Here is a 13,952-nt window from a genome sequence, read left to right on the forward strand (position 1 = left end):
TCCGGCAGAGGATCCGGCCCAGCCCATAGGTTCTCACGGCTGGGCCTCCGAATCGTGTGTTGGGCCCTCTGCGCAGAAGGTTGATCGGATCGGCCTGGTTGGCGGATTCGCGCCATACCCACCCAATGCGAGACATCTCTCGGTGGTGGATCGGACCAGCCACCACACTCCACACGCGGTGCTGTGCTGCTGCCTGTGTTCGAGTTGTGAGGAGTCGTGACCATCACTGCCCACGGGGTTTAGCTTTAACTTTAAGCCTAATCTTATCTTGAGCCTTCACAAAATCACAAGCTAGTGCGATGCAGTCTAGTACTCGGAGTTGGGCCGCCGCCACCGCCACTCTGCGTTTTGTACATGCACTCCTGCCAGGCAGCTCCGACGCCAGGCAGCGTCCCCGGGCGTTGGATTTCGGTCGCCTGGGGCTGAGATTGATTGCCTGGCAGGCAAGCCCAGGCCAGGGCGCCATCCAAACGAGCCCTGAGAGCGAAGCCTTTAAGGTTCCACACTTTCAGGCTTTCAGCCAGCTTCCATGCTAAAAGTAGTTTTTTTTTTGAGGAACCACGCTAAAGGTAGTTCGGCGCTCTAGGAAGAACTTGAAATGATCAAGCCAGGAGTCCAGGACTAGTGATCCGCATCTGCTCGTGCGAAAAAAAAAAAGATAGCATCAGAACTTGCACGCCCGTACGCAGGCAGAATGCATTTCCCCTGACTACGAGTTGAAGGAGAGCTTTCATTAGTCTGTTTGATAATTTCCCTCCAACAAACACCTAACCACTACTCGGCAGACTAATTGATAATTAGCACGGTCCGTAAGAGCCTGAGCACATGGGTCTGGAACCATCTAGAGGCGCCGAGGCCTTGCTTTGACTGAAGCAATTAAGTTACCTTCAGTTATCTCCTGGAGATGGGTGACCAAACCGTGCTTTAATATATGATCTGTCCCAGTATTATTCTGAACTTACCCGTTGACCTCAGCAGTTCAGCTGGAGGCCAAGTAAAAAAAAAACATGAAGTTCTGACCCGACCGGGCGACAATTGTCTATTGTTTCCGTCTCCGGTGGAATCAAAATCAGGCGCCCGAGGCTTTTGCGCCTGTTTGATTTGTGCTACGTTAGAAATTATATTAACTTTGATTGCTAATTAGAAGTATTAAATTAAGTTAGTTTTCAAAATCAATTTCAGAACTCCTGTGCTAGGAACTCTGAAAAATTAAATGAGACATGTGACCCCGTGATTAGAGGATGGTTACTGTAGCATCGATGTAGCTAATCATCAATTAATTATTGTCATTAGGTTCGTCGCGAAAAATTACACTCATTTTAAAAAAGATTTTACAAATAGACCTCATTTAGTACTCCATGCATGTGAGGTTCTTTTTTCGGAAATCGTGTGCTAGGATGATGCAACTAGAACCAAACAAAGGCCTCGGTCAGTAGCATCGCTGTTAATGCTGACACTGTCTGCATATACTGACCTGCGACCAACCTTACTTTCAGGGATACCGTCAGGAAATACCATACGGTCCGTACGGCGATCAATATTGGAGTATATTATGCCTAGTACTAGTACCATATCCCTTTCAAGTTTCTATGTGCACGAGTAAAAAACGGAGTACTCTTTTTCTTGGTGAATTAGCGCAGGACTATTGTTTGAAAAGTCATGGGGGTTGCTTAGCCAATTTGTGCAGATAAGCTGAGAGCTTTGTCCTTGTTCTATTTCTACCGCTTAGTTTAAAGTTGGAGGAGCGTGACCACGACCGAAAACCAACGCGCGCCACAGGCCACACAGATTATTCTGCGCATCATGATGCCACAGGCCATGTGGACCTGGTCTCGTGCTCGAAGATGAGCGTCATGTGAAGGTGCGCTTTGATTTTGTCATGTCTGATCTGATACTTTCATCAATGTCAGAGAAAAATCAGGGGCCCGGTACTAAAACCCATCTAATGCCGTGCTTGACAACGATTACCACAAAACCTGCAACCACACAGCCAGGAAATTAGCTCGGAGGGAGATGGGGAGCAACCACAAAACCTGAATTGGAGACACCGACCAGTGGGCCCTGCTCCCGCCGTGCCACTGTGTCAGCGACGCAACGCGCGCCGGGGAGCCACGCCACCCAGGCACCGGCACGGCTGCCAAGCGTAACCACCGGCACCGTGTGCCGTCACGCCACGACCGCGACGCCTACCTCTCCCCTCCACCTCCGTCGCCGCCGCCTGAGCCGGCCTCGTGCTCGCAATCGGACGACGACTCCATCCACCAGACCACCAGGCAGAGGCAGCACACCAACCGATCTCCCCGCGCCCGCGGCGAAATAAAATCCCCGACCCCGACGCGCCACCCGCAAATCTCGCAGCCTCCCCTCCCGTCTCCCGCCGCCGCACGCTCGCTCGCTCGCGCGCCGCCGCCCCGCCCGATCCGATGGCTCTCGCGGCCGCCGCGGGGCCCTCGCCTCGCCGGCGGTTCGCCGCGGCCGTCGTCGCGCTCGCGCTCGCACTGGTCCTAGCGCCGGCGGCCGCGAGGCCCGACAAGGAGATGCGGGAGAAGTTCTACGGGACGCTCGTCACCAACGGCACGCACAACGCCACCGGGGATGGCAGCATCGCCGAGATGTTCGGCCGCGTGCTCGACAAGGAGTTCGCGGACAGCGACACGCCCGACGGTACGAATCTGGATCTGCACTGGCTTCGCTCGCGAGGCATTTGGGTTTTTAGTGGAGAGCTTCCCCGTCGCTCAGTACGAGCTGAATAGGAAAGCAATGACTCGTCCATGAATTTCTCACGGTTTAATAAGCTGTAGCATTTGCGTACCGCGTTACGTTCTGTGTGCTCCTGGTCTGATGAATTGCAACTGTTTTAGCTGCAACATTACATCCTGCACTTTCTGAATGACGATTTGCTCTTCTGCTCATTCTCTTGCAGCTCCTGACAAGAGTAGCTTCAACAACAGTGTATCAGATCATCAAGTAGGTGTGACTTCCCTCTTGCATGCATGTTGTGAATTGTTCTCTGTTAATATTTTCCAAAGCTGCTGTATAACATTTACATTTAGTAAGATGGGTCCTTTTTGAAAAGTACACAACAAATGGTGGAGGAAGCTCATGCATGTTGTCGTGGTGTGGAAAACCACAGCCGGGTGGCGGAATGCACCCGCCTCATCCTAAGTGTAGGATGTGCTTGGGGGCAGTCAAGGAATGCTCGATCTAGAGGCGTAAGAACACGGAAGCACACAAGGATTTAGAGTGGTTCGGGCTGCCGGAGCGTAATACCCTACGTCCACTGTGTGATGTATTGCCTGAGCTTGTGTGCAAGCTGGGGGAGGAGCTATGCCTGTCTCTGCATGTGTGAAAACTTGTGGAACCATCCTTTCTACCGTGCGTGCTCTCCCTTTTATAAGCTCAAGGGGAGCAGTACACTGAGCGGGACCCCGACAGGTGGGCCCGGCGATGTATTATAAACTACACTTTGGCCTTCAATGCCTCAGATCCGGAGTTCTTGTCGTCGGATTCCGTGCGTAGTTTCTGACCAGGGATGGTCTTGAGCTGTCATGTCGGAGTAGAGTCTAGCCTCTGGAGCCGCGCGTCGAGGTCATGATGAAACGCCGAACTACTGACTCAGTCCGCTGTAGCAGCGTGCACTGTTGCTCCAGTTAGTAGCTGGCCATCATGACTCGTCGCCCACACGCGCGGCGTTGAGACACTGCTGCGTGCCTCGGTAACAGACGAGACGCCTTGGAAACAGGCGGGCTTACCGTGTTGTCATGTCACGCCTGTCCAACCCGTGAGTGGGTATCCGATGCCCTGCTCTGGCAGCGCACGCCCCAACCACCAGCATTTAATGCGGCAGGAGTGCTGGCTTCAGGCAGAAGACTCGTGCCTGTGGGACACGTGGCGGCACCGGACCCGGGGGTCGGCAGCCACGCCCACAGGGGCACGTGGCGGTTCCGGACCCCTGCCCAAGCGGGGAGCGGAGGTCCAGAGGTCGGCCCTGTGGGACACGTGGCGGCGCCGGACCCTGGGGTCGGCGGCCGCGCCCACAGGGGCTTGCGAGGGCTCCGGATTCCTACCCAAATAGGGTGTTGGGTCTGGGTCCCTTGGCTGGCTCGATGACTCAGGCCTCCTGGAGGTCTGGCTTCCACTTATAGAGGCCCAGGTCCGGCCCGCGGAGGTTCGGGACCTGTCCGCGGGGGTCCGGACCCGTGGTCCGTGGTTGCCACTCCTGAGCGCCTTCGTCCTTCTCTTGTAGGAGAGGGTAGTCCTGTCTGAGTGTACCGACACATGTAGCCTTAGATTGCCACCTACAAGAACTGGTAATGAGTAATTTGAGTGAATAAATATGGCATGGTATTTCGGGAAAACTGATTCATAATAGTTTCATATGGTATCTGCATAGTTAATCTGCTTGGTGAATCAGTGACAAAACAAAAGTAAAGTGAAGTGCCTCAGTGACCTGCTGGGATTGGTGAGACAGTGAACTAAAAGCAAAGAGAAGAGCTCCATTAGGGAATATTTCTTTCTATAAGCATACACCTACATAAATGATGCCCCCTTGCTGATCGCAAGACTTTTAGCTCATCTTATCAAGATAGTTCGATGGCATTTGCTCCTATGTTTCATGGATACAGACGTCACGTTAGTTAAAATGCAAATCTATGTTTTCATGCTTATGAAAGTCAAACTATATATTTTGTAAGTTATTCTGATGAAGTAACTTGTTGTATGTGAAATTTTCCCGGAAGTTATATCATTTGGGTTTATCTTTGCCTCTTGTGTTGTGTTCATATTACTAATTCCTCGCCATCTGGTTTACTCTAAATAGATAACTTTGGCATTGCTAGGACTGAAACAGCTCACCGTGTATCTTCTCTCTTTTTTTCAAAAGAAAATGGACATAAAAATCTTTAAAACATTCTTCTTTTGTCTGCTAGATCCCCCCCCCCCAATATTGTCTGTTAGATAAACAAAAAAATAACTTCCTTTTTTTACTCAGGCTGTTTTGGAGACAGTAGCTGTCATTACACATGACAAGAAGAAGAATGATTCACAGCACACAAAGTATGGCCAGAATTTTTCAACATCACCTGTCAAAATTGTTATTTCCTGTAGCACCCGGCCATATCAAGTTTCTGACTTACGCAGAGGTTCTTGTGCAGTTCCCCAAAGCCTTTCCAAATAGGTGACATGTTTGGAGGTCAGGATGAGACCTCTGATGACTTGGAAACTGTGATAGATAAAGAGGTGTGCAATTTCACTTAATAACTCATATACCTTTTTAACTGCTTATGAAACACTTTGCTATTGGTTTGGTTATCACTAAACAAAGGCACTAACCTTATGCAGGATAATGTTTTTGTGATGTCAAATCGTAAAACAAAGTATCCAACACTTCAATTAGATTTAAGGTCAGCTGCATTCCCCCGCCACCCCACCCCACATACCTTCACCTGTATGCAAATGTAATCTGTTAAGGCCCCATAACCCGTTATATACAATTTCTCAATTGCAGATTGATTAAAGATCTGGTGGTTATAATTGTTTCAGCTACTGGTGGTGGTATCATATTCTCTTGTTTGGGGCAGCCGGTCAGTAATTCTGATATATTATTATACTAAACCAAATGCATCCTCATTAAGCATGATTTATGTTATTCTTCCAGGTTATTGTTGGCTACCTACTTGCTGGTTCTCTAGTTGGACCTGGGGGTTTGAACTTTATCAGTGAAATGGTGCAGGTAACCCAATCATTGGCAGCTTACAAAATGCAGTTCTGTCCCCCTTTTTTCTTACTTTCCTCGATTTTCTGATCAAAGATATTTCTTTTACAGTTTCATTTAAGCATTTTTTCTGTTAAATATGCCCACCAAAGGGTTGGTGTGGACATTTGAAAGATCATATTTTATGCGCAAGGCTTACAATTAGGTTTATCTAAAATGTGGTCCAAACTTTCTCTTTCTCTTAAATAATAGTCACCAGAAGATTAGTTTAATTTGGCCTCATTTAATTGAAGTCGCATACTTATCAAAATTATTGTATTCAACTACAGGTGGAAACTTTTGCTCAGTTTGGTGTAGTGTTTCTTCTTTTTGCTCTTGGTCTCGAGTTTTCACTGACTAAGGTACCCCAAAATAATCTATGGATATTGTCTTCAGTCTAATATAGATTCTCAAAGGAATTTTGACAAATATACATGTCAAATCGCTTCCTTAACATGTCTGTCCTTTCTATTAGTTGAAAGTGGTTGGTCCTGTTGCTGTACTTGGTGGTCTACTTCAGATTGCACTGTTCATGTTCTTGTGTGGCCTCACTGCAGCGGTATATGCACCTACCAATCTTTAAATTACATTTCCTGCTTCTTCAATGCATGTTGCACTGTAATAGAAACACTGCTCACCTAAAAGTTATTTTGTAACTTTTCCAGTTGTGTGGTGCTAAATCATCCGAAGGGGTGTTCGTTGGTGCCTTCTTGTCTATGTCGTCTACTGCAGTGGTAAGTATTATAAATACTTATTAATTTCCCATTTATTATTATTGCAATTTGGTTGAGATGGTCATTTGAACTGCGGATCAGAGTAGGTGGTCTACATTTTGGGCATATTCCAATTATATGAATGGTCTGGCAAACTGACGTTAGCATACTGGTTAAGAATTATTTTGACTTACGAGGATCTTTGATCTGTTACCATCCTCCCAGGTTTCCAAGTTTTTAATAGAAAAAGGCAGTACAAACACGCTTCATGGCCAAGTAACAATTGGAACGCTTATACTTCAGGTGAAGACTCCCATCCAATTCTTTCATATGTTTTCTCTTCTGTGGCTATGATCTGGGAAAAAAAACTACAATGTTGGTGTTAAGGGTATAAGTGTCATTCTGCTCAATTACATGAACTTGCTGCATGAGATTGTGCAAACGAGCACCACTGTCCTGAACATAGCGCTGCTTAAGAGAAGACCATATAGCCTTGGCTGTTTTGAATTTGGACAGACTCATAATCATGGACTGCTTAACACTATTGACCATAGCAGCCATCACTTTCCCATCATTAATCTGCCATGTATTGATCTCAGTAGCATTCTTGCCATCAGATGCAAGCACAGGTGGATCATTAGTTAAATGAAAATAGAGACCATGACCCCTCAATGCAGTCTCTACACAAAAGGCCCATTCAGGGTAATTCTGACCATCAAGAGTGATATTGATTACTATTGTATTGATCTGTGCCATGATGAAAGCTGCTAGAACTCGTGACCCAAACAACAGAGGGCAGGAAGGAATCAGTTACCACAGCGGAACACCCCTTTTCCTTTCTACAGAACACAAGCAGAGCAGAGCAGAGGCACCAGCAGCAGAGCAGAGCAGAGGCGCAACAGCACCAGCAGAGCAGCAACACAGAACCAGGCGGTGGTTGCTCCCTCTGGCGCGATTGAAAAGAGGACGGGCGGAGGCCTGCAACCAGCCGAGGCGCAACGGGCGCACGAGCGGCTGCAGACGAGGCAGGGGCGGCGACGACCGCAGACGGGCGGAGGCGCGCGTGGAGAGAAGCGCGCAGACGGCGGCCGGCGGAGGCGCAGATGGGGGGCGGCGCGGACGGGCGCCGGACGAGAGCAAGGGCCGGCGCGGACCGGCGCCGGACAGGAGCGGGGGATGGCGCGGACGAGCACCGGACGGGGGCGCCGCGACAGGCGGCAGAGCTCCTGGACGGGGATGAAAATAGGGCGACGACGGCCGCTCCCGCACGCGAGCCGCGACGGGCGGCTGCAAAACGGGCTGTTGGCGGCCCGTAACGCGCGGATCCGTCGCTGGACGGCCTGCGGCGGCCGGCGGCGGCAGTGGATCTCGGGTGGGATGAAGGCACAGGGTGTCCAAAATATAGAGACTAGGAGAACCTCTACGGCGATGGCCAGTCCCAATCACAGCCCCGCTTCGATGATCCTGAATAACGGATCCATGACGGGCAGGGGTTGCTGCTCCCCTCCCCCGAGCGGATCGACGACGGCGACAAGATCCTGCTGCTGCTGCTACGACGCAACTAAAAAAAAGAAATGGGTTTGGGGCTGGAGATGCCGCCGCCTATGTTTTTTGCGGCAAGGGGGGTGTGCGGCTCCTCTGTCCGCCTTTATTTGCTGCTGGCAAGGGGGGTGCGGCTCCTCTATTCTGGATTTGCCGGCCGCCTGTTGCGGCCTGTCGTCGCCGGCCGCTCCCTCCATCATCTCGTCGTGCCCCACCTCCTGCGCCTGTGCTCACTGCTGCTTCAGCGCCGCCGCCCACCCTTCTGCAGCTTTGCCTGCCCGTGATGTGTGGGTCAAATTTGGGCCTGCAGGTCTGTTGGGGCCTCATTTTGGGCTGTTGGAGGCTCGATTGAGATGGTTTGCGCCCCATTGTTCCTGCCGTTTGTATGCTGCTGCTGCAATTTCTACTGCTTTTGCATGTTGCTTGCTGCTGCTAGTATCTACTATATTGTGTCATATTTCCATCATTTTTCATCCAAGTCTGCTGCTAGCATTAGTGTCATTTGCCTTTGCTGCATATGCATCAACGTCGATCCTAAGTCCATATATACTTCTTCAGTTCGTCAAAGCCGTGCGTGTCCACATATCTTAATTGCCAAATCAGCCACTTTCATTTTCTTTTCGGGGTTGCCATGATGTGTGGCTGCCCCATCATCAGTTTTTGATGCGACCTTTGCCCTCTTGGTCCCTTTCGGAGCCGTTTTGCTCCACATCATGATCAATGGCCGTCTATTCGTCGTCATCAACACATGTCCTCCTGCTTGCCGTCTTGCAGCAGTGATCTCTCATTCTCCTCTCCGTTTGGCTGGTTTGACACATCTCAAGTTATTGTCAAGTTCAAGACTCCAAAGCAAGGCTCGTGTTTGAGGAGTTGATGTACTGGTTTGTGAAGACTCGGGCTATTCGCTGAAGTACGGTTGTGAAGGCGATACCCTCTTGTGGAGGAGATCATTTACATCGACAAGTTTAAGAGTTGCACGCTTTGATGTCGTCTTTGATTTTGGGCTTCGGATGTATCAATTTCATATTTCTGTTTAAGTCTAGTAATTAGTCTCAACTCTCCAAATGCAACGTCATTGCATTCATGTTGCATTTGAGAGGGGGTGTTAAGGGTATAAGTGTCATTGTACTAGTCTAGGGTTTGGGGTCTTCTCTTGTATATATAGCCCTTTGGGCATATCTCAATACTAACAACAGAGTAGTCCATCTTCCTCATCCATTCGTGACAGTTGGAAACATATTTGTTGAAAAACAGTTAGTCCGAATCTTTAACTCAGTAGTAGGGTACGTCCCTGTTATTTGGATATTAGATTGTTCTGTCTATCATGCTATAGAACTTAAATAAAAAGTACATTGAGGGCAATCCTAATAAAACACATACATTTAAGACATGGCCAAGTTTACATTGGCTTAGTATTTAAGTGGTGAAAGAAATGGTACTTAATATTTCTTGGTAAGCTCCCTTGATGGAAAGTAGTTTCTATGTGCTAGTGTTGTATAACTGCTCTCCGTTAAGATTCAGTGGTGACATTTGTGTTTCGTTTACTCCAGGATTGTGCAGTTGGCCTGCTATTTGCTCTCCTTCCTGTTCTTGGAGGTGCTAGTGGCATTTTTGGAGGAGTGATGTCAATGGCGAAATTGTAAGAATATGGGGATGCATATTTTTACTAAAATCAAAATTGCCATGTCACAAAAATGTATGTTAAAACCCTTTTATGTCTTGAGTGACATCAAACCTGAAATGTTTTGTATGTGCAGGTTGCTTGTGCTCTCCGTATTTGTAGCTGTTACATATATGATGACATGGTCAATTGTTCCTAGATTCTTAAAATTGATGATTCAGTTATCTTCACAGGTTAGGCCAATTGAGCTGTTCCTCTTTTGTCCTGTCGGCCTTTACTTTTCGTAGATACTTAATGATGATTCTGACATCTTGGTGCTGCATTTCTTTTTTAATCATTTTTTTTGTTTATGAGAATCTTAAACAAAACTGGCTAAACATCATATATGTTCTTTATTGTTGGTGAGCATGTCCTGAACCGTAAACTGGATGTAGACTTGTTTGCGTTTTTATTCCATTATTTCGCAAATAAAACAAAACAGGGATACCTTTTCTCCAAAACATATGTTCATATAATTAGTATTTTTCTGCTGAACATTATCTGATGTTCCTGCATTTTCCCCCTCACTTCCTTTTTTATATATATGCAGACAAATGAACTCTACCAGTTGGCCTCCGTCGCTTTCTGCTTGCTGCTAGCCTGGGTAATTTTTTGTTTCATTTCTTAAAGCATATTCTGGTCGGGCTCCATTTTGTCTTTACAGGCAGGCATATAAGTGCAATGTGGCAAATTGCAGTAGTATATAGTCTTTTCGCGAAGCATTTTAGATGGATGTTGTTTCTTCGCATGGAGTATCAACTATTCTCATGTTGGCATCTCAACTTCGATAGTTGTTCATAGTTGTCAAGACAACTAAAAGCGGGAATCGAATAATGACCCCGGCATTGCAAGAGCAACTTGTTAGTTTAATTTCTTCCTGTTTGAACGAATTATTTATTATCCATGAGATAATGAATTCATTTGTTGTGCTACTTTATTTTGAATCTGACACTGTGACATGAGAGGGGTAACTGGTAGTATAATACTTTTGTTTTCTTTCTTTTTTACCCTCAGCTATTTCCAAGTCCCATCAGCATACATATAACTACAGCATTATTTATGTTGATAGACTGATGTTGTGCCTTTGTATTTGCCAGTGCAGTGATTATTTCGGATTGAGTCTTGAATTGGGGTCATTTCTTGCTGGTGTTATGATATCTACCACAGATTTTGCTCATCATACTTTGGAGCAGGTGCTATTCTGCATTCAGTCAACTTTTCTGCAACTATCTGACTTTACCGGCAACCAACTGTTTACATCTCTATTTTCCTTCCTTCACCAATTTAAGAGTTATAAAGAGTTAGACGCTTTGGAAGGAGTTCGTCTATAGGTTTATTTAGTTTGAGCTCATCTCATTTTGGCATCTTTAATAATTGGATGTGGACGTTTCATTATAGTAACTGAACTCTCTCTAACTTTTTTTATTTTATTTTAAGGTGGAAGCCATTCGCAATTTATTTGCAGCACTCTTCCTTGCAAGCATTGGAATGCTCATACATGTTAAGTTCTTGTGGAATCATGTTGACATATTACTTGCAGCTGTTATACTGGTTATAATAGTAAAGAGTATAGTCGTAACTGTTGTCGTAAAGGCATTTGGATACAGCATCAGAACAGCTTTTGTTGTAAGTATCTGTCCCTTAGTGGCTGTCCATCAGTATTTCTGCAATCTTGAAATGTATTCTCACTCTTTCTTTCTTGTCTGATCAAGGTTGGGCTATCCTTAGCTCAGATAGGAGAGTTTGCTTTTGTGCTTTTGAGCCGCGCCTCCCATCTGCATCTTGTTGGGGTGAATTACTCTCACTTCATTCATTTGTTTTCTTTCAGACATACTTCATTTTTAGAATAGCAACTCCAGGTTGTCACACACGCATGATAAAATTCCGTAATTTTAAATTATTATTTTGCAGGGGAAAATGTATCTGCTATTACTGGGAACAACTGCCCTTAGCTTGGTAAATACCTTATTGCCTGAATTACGGAGCTGTTAGGTATACATTCTCACTTTATTTCACTGTTGCAGGTAACAACTCCTCTCATTTTCAAACTAATTCCTGTGGTAATGCACCTTGGCATCCTTATGCGTTGGTTCCCCATGGAAAACAGCATGCAAAATGAGGTATGCTTTATTACCTTTGCTGATTTTGCTCACTTGTGTTCAAAGCTCGACTTAGTCAGTAGACATTGGTGGTTGGAGTAGTAAAACATGTGTTCAAAGTTCATGTTCTAGAATCTGTATAGGGTTTAGGTTTTTAAGAAATGTCCAAGATAAACTACTACCTGAGGTTTGACATTTGTGTTTATTGTTTTTGTGAAGTACCTTGTTTAGCTGGTCCAGCCCTTCCGTTTCCATGTTTATACTTTATACTTGAGAATCTGAAAAATAAAAATATTTATAATTTATACCTGTTATTTCTGCCAACACATATATAAATCTAAAGTAGCAGAGTCGGTCCCCATAGGCTCAATCAGTCTTATATCCATGTTCTTTTTAATTCCATATCTGATCATATTTCAGCTTCCTTTACAGGAGAAAGCCGCCATGCTTGAAGCCCACAACAGATCGCTCTAACATTTTGCTTAGATACAACATTCTTTCAACTGACGGTGATTTATTTGTGTGCTGACTCTTTGCACATGCCGTGGTTGCATAGGAGAATCAACTACACAAGTCCCCTTTTGCGGGAACACGAAGCGATGGCCAAAATTAACAGCTCAGCCAGCCACGGAGCCTAGCATTCATTTGATTGAAATTTTGAGGTGTACATACTGTATATGTTCAAGGTAGCATACACGAGGGTTTGTCCATAGATAAGGCGCTGATGGGCCTTGGTTTTGTATATCGTTCTTGCCAACTCAAATTAGGGAGGTAGAATAGGGATTTTGGTGCCTTGTGCTCAAATGTACCACTATTTTATTGTCAGAAGATGATGGCAAAGCTGTATTTTGTAGTGTGAATTTGCTCTGTTGTTGTCAATTTTCATGTCATCGACACATGAACACATGCATCCATCCGGTTGATCATAACAGAGTTTAGTTCCTGTCATCTATGGTTAATTTTTGCTCGTACTACCATTTGTTTGTTGGAAGACAGCTTGTCCGCGCCGTCCTTTGGTGCGTACCGGCTGTCGTATCCATCGGACAAGGCGCGGAGGGGTGGTTGCGACTTGCGATAACTTTCGCTGTGCGGTAGTGCCTGATTCTGTTAATGCTGGCTCGTGAATAGTGATCCAAAGTGGGTGCGGCTATTAAACCAGCACGATCTAGCTGGAGGAGAACTGGCCTGGCCTGAGGTAATGGCTTTTGACGCCGCTTTGTGGTTGCTTCAGAAGGGGGTGCGCATGCGCAGCGCGCGTGCCTGGCCTTTTCCTGCTGGGAGCTGTTGCCCCGGTAGCTTTGGCCATAGTGCGTTCAGGAATCTAGATATGCGACAGAGACGCACGATCTCGAATTCTCCGTAGTTATAGTAAATAGAGACTTCGTTCTAATGACTACGTTACGAACAGCCCTGTTTGGTTCCTTCTATTCTAGGAACTTTTAGGAAAGAATTTTATATGTATGGACTCCTAAATGAAGTCTATTTGTAAAATCTCTTCACAAATAAGTGTAAATTTTCGCAACAAATTTAATGACGGTAATTAATCGATAATTGACTACAGTGATGCTATAGTAACCATCCTCTATTTACGCGGTCAAAGGTTTCATTAGATTTGGCAGGGTTCCTAACACAAGGGTTCTGGAGTTGGTTTTGTAAACTGTGTTTATTTAATACCAGTAGTTTGGTTTCTTCCCTAGAATTCCTAGAAGGCACTTTGATCACTAATTACGGATATTAAATAAAGACAGTTTACAAAAACTAACTCTAGAATCCTTGTGTTAGGAAACCTACCGAATCTAATGAGGTCTTTGATCGCGTAATTAGAGGATGGTTACTGTAGCGTAATTGTAGTCAATCATCAATTAATTATCGTCATTAGATTCATCGCGAAAATTTACACCCATATGTGAAGAGGTTTTGCAAATAGACTTTATTTAGTAGCCCATACATAGAAGTTTCTTTCCTAAAAGTTCCTAGAAGTCATTAGTTAGAACAAAGTCTCTACTTACTATAACATTTCAACCATCCAACAAAAGCTGGAATAGCTCAGTTGGTTAGAGCGTATGGCTGTTAACCATGAGGTCGGAGGTTTTACCCTCCTTCTAGCGATTTTTATTGTTTTATTGCCCTGGCTTTTTATGTGTTATGAAAGTTCACAACTTTTTATTGCCCTGGCTTTTTATGTG

General features: G+C 45.7%; 1 protein-coding gene and 1 non-coding gene across 3 annotated transcripts; both read left to right on the plus strand.

Annotated features, from left to right (window-relative positions):
* The first annotated feature begins 2,159 nt into the window (after nt 1-2,159).
* Nucleotides 2,160-12,714, plus strand: LOC120647460 (K(+) efflux antiporter 5-like). 2 transcript variants are annotated; one of them, XM_039924262.1, is made up of 20 exons: nt 2,160-2,664; nt 2,924-2,967; nt 4,991-5,055; nt 5,154-5,238; nt 5,341-5,402; nt 5,507-5,582; nt 5,657-5,731; nt 6,043-6,114; nt 6,228-6,311; nt 6,418-6,486; nt 6,691-6,768; nt 9,558-9,646; nt 9,765-9,861; nt 10,218-10,271; nt 10,765-10,860; nt 11,105-11,293; nt 11,380-11,457; nt 11,579-11,623; nt 11,692-11,787; nt 12,199-12,714. In XM_039924262.1, the coding sequence occupies exons 1-20, from the start codon at nt 2,424-2,426 to the stop codon at nt 12,238-12,240; spliced, it is 1,737 nt and encodes a 578-aa protein (XP_039780196.1). In that variant the 5' UTR covers nt 2,160-2,423; the 3' UTR covers nt 12,241-12,714. The 2 variants fall into 2 exon arrangements, with proteins under 2 accessions (XP_039780196.1, XP_039780195.1); XM_039924261.1 differs by having other exon boundaries at nt 2,174-2,664; nt 12,187-12,714.
* Nucleotides 12,715-13,801: 1,087 nt separating this feature from the next.
* On the plus strand, nt 13,802-13,874 carry TRNAN-GUU. The gene has a single exon. It is a non-coding gene; the product is annotated as a tRNA-Asn (tRNA).
* The last annotated feature ends 78 nt before the right edge of the window (nt 13,875-13,952 follow it).

The sequence above is a fragment of the Panicum virgatum genome, chromosome 9K (genome assembly GCF_016808335.1).
Source record: "Panicum virgatum strain AP13 chromosome 9K, P.virgatum_v5, whole genome shotgun sequence".
Classification (NCBI taxonomy): domain Eukaryota; kingdom Viridiplantae; phylum Streptophyta; class Magnoliopsida; order Poales; family Poaceae; genus Panicum; species Panicum virgatum.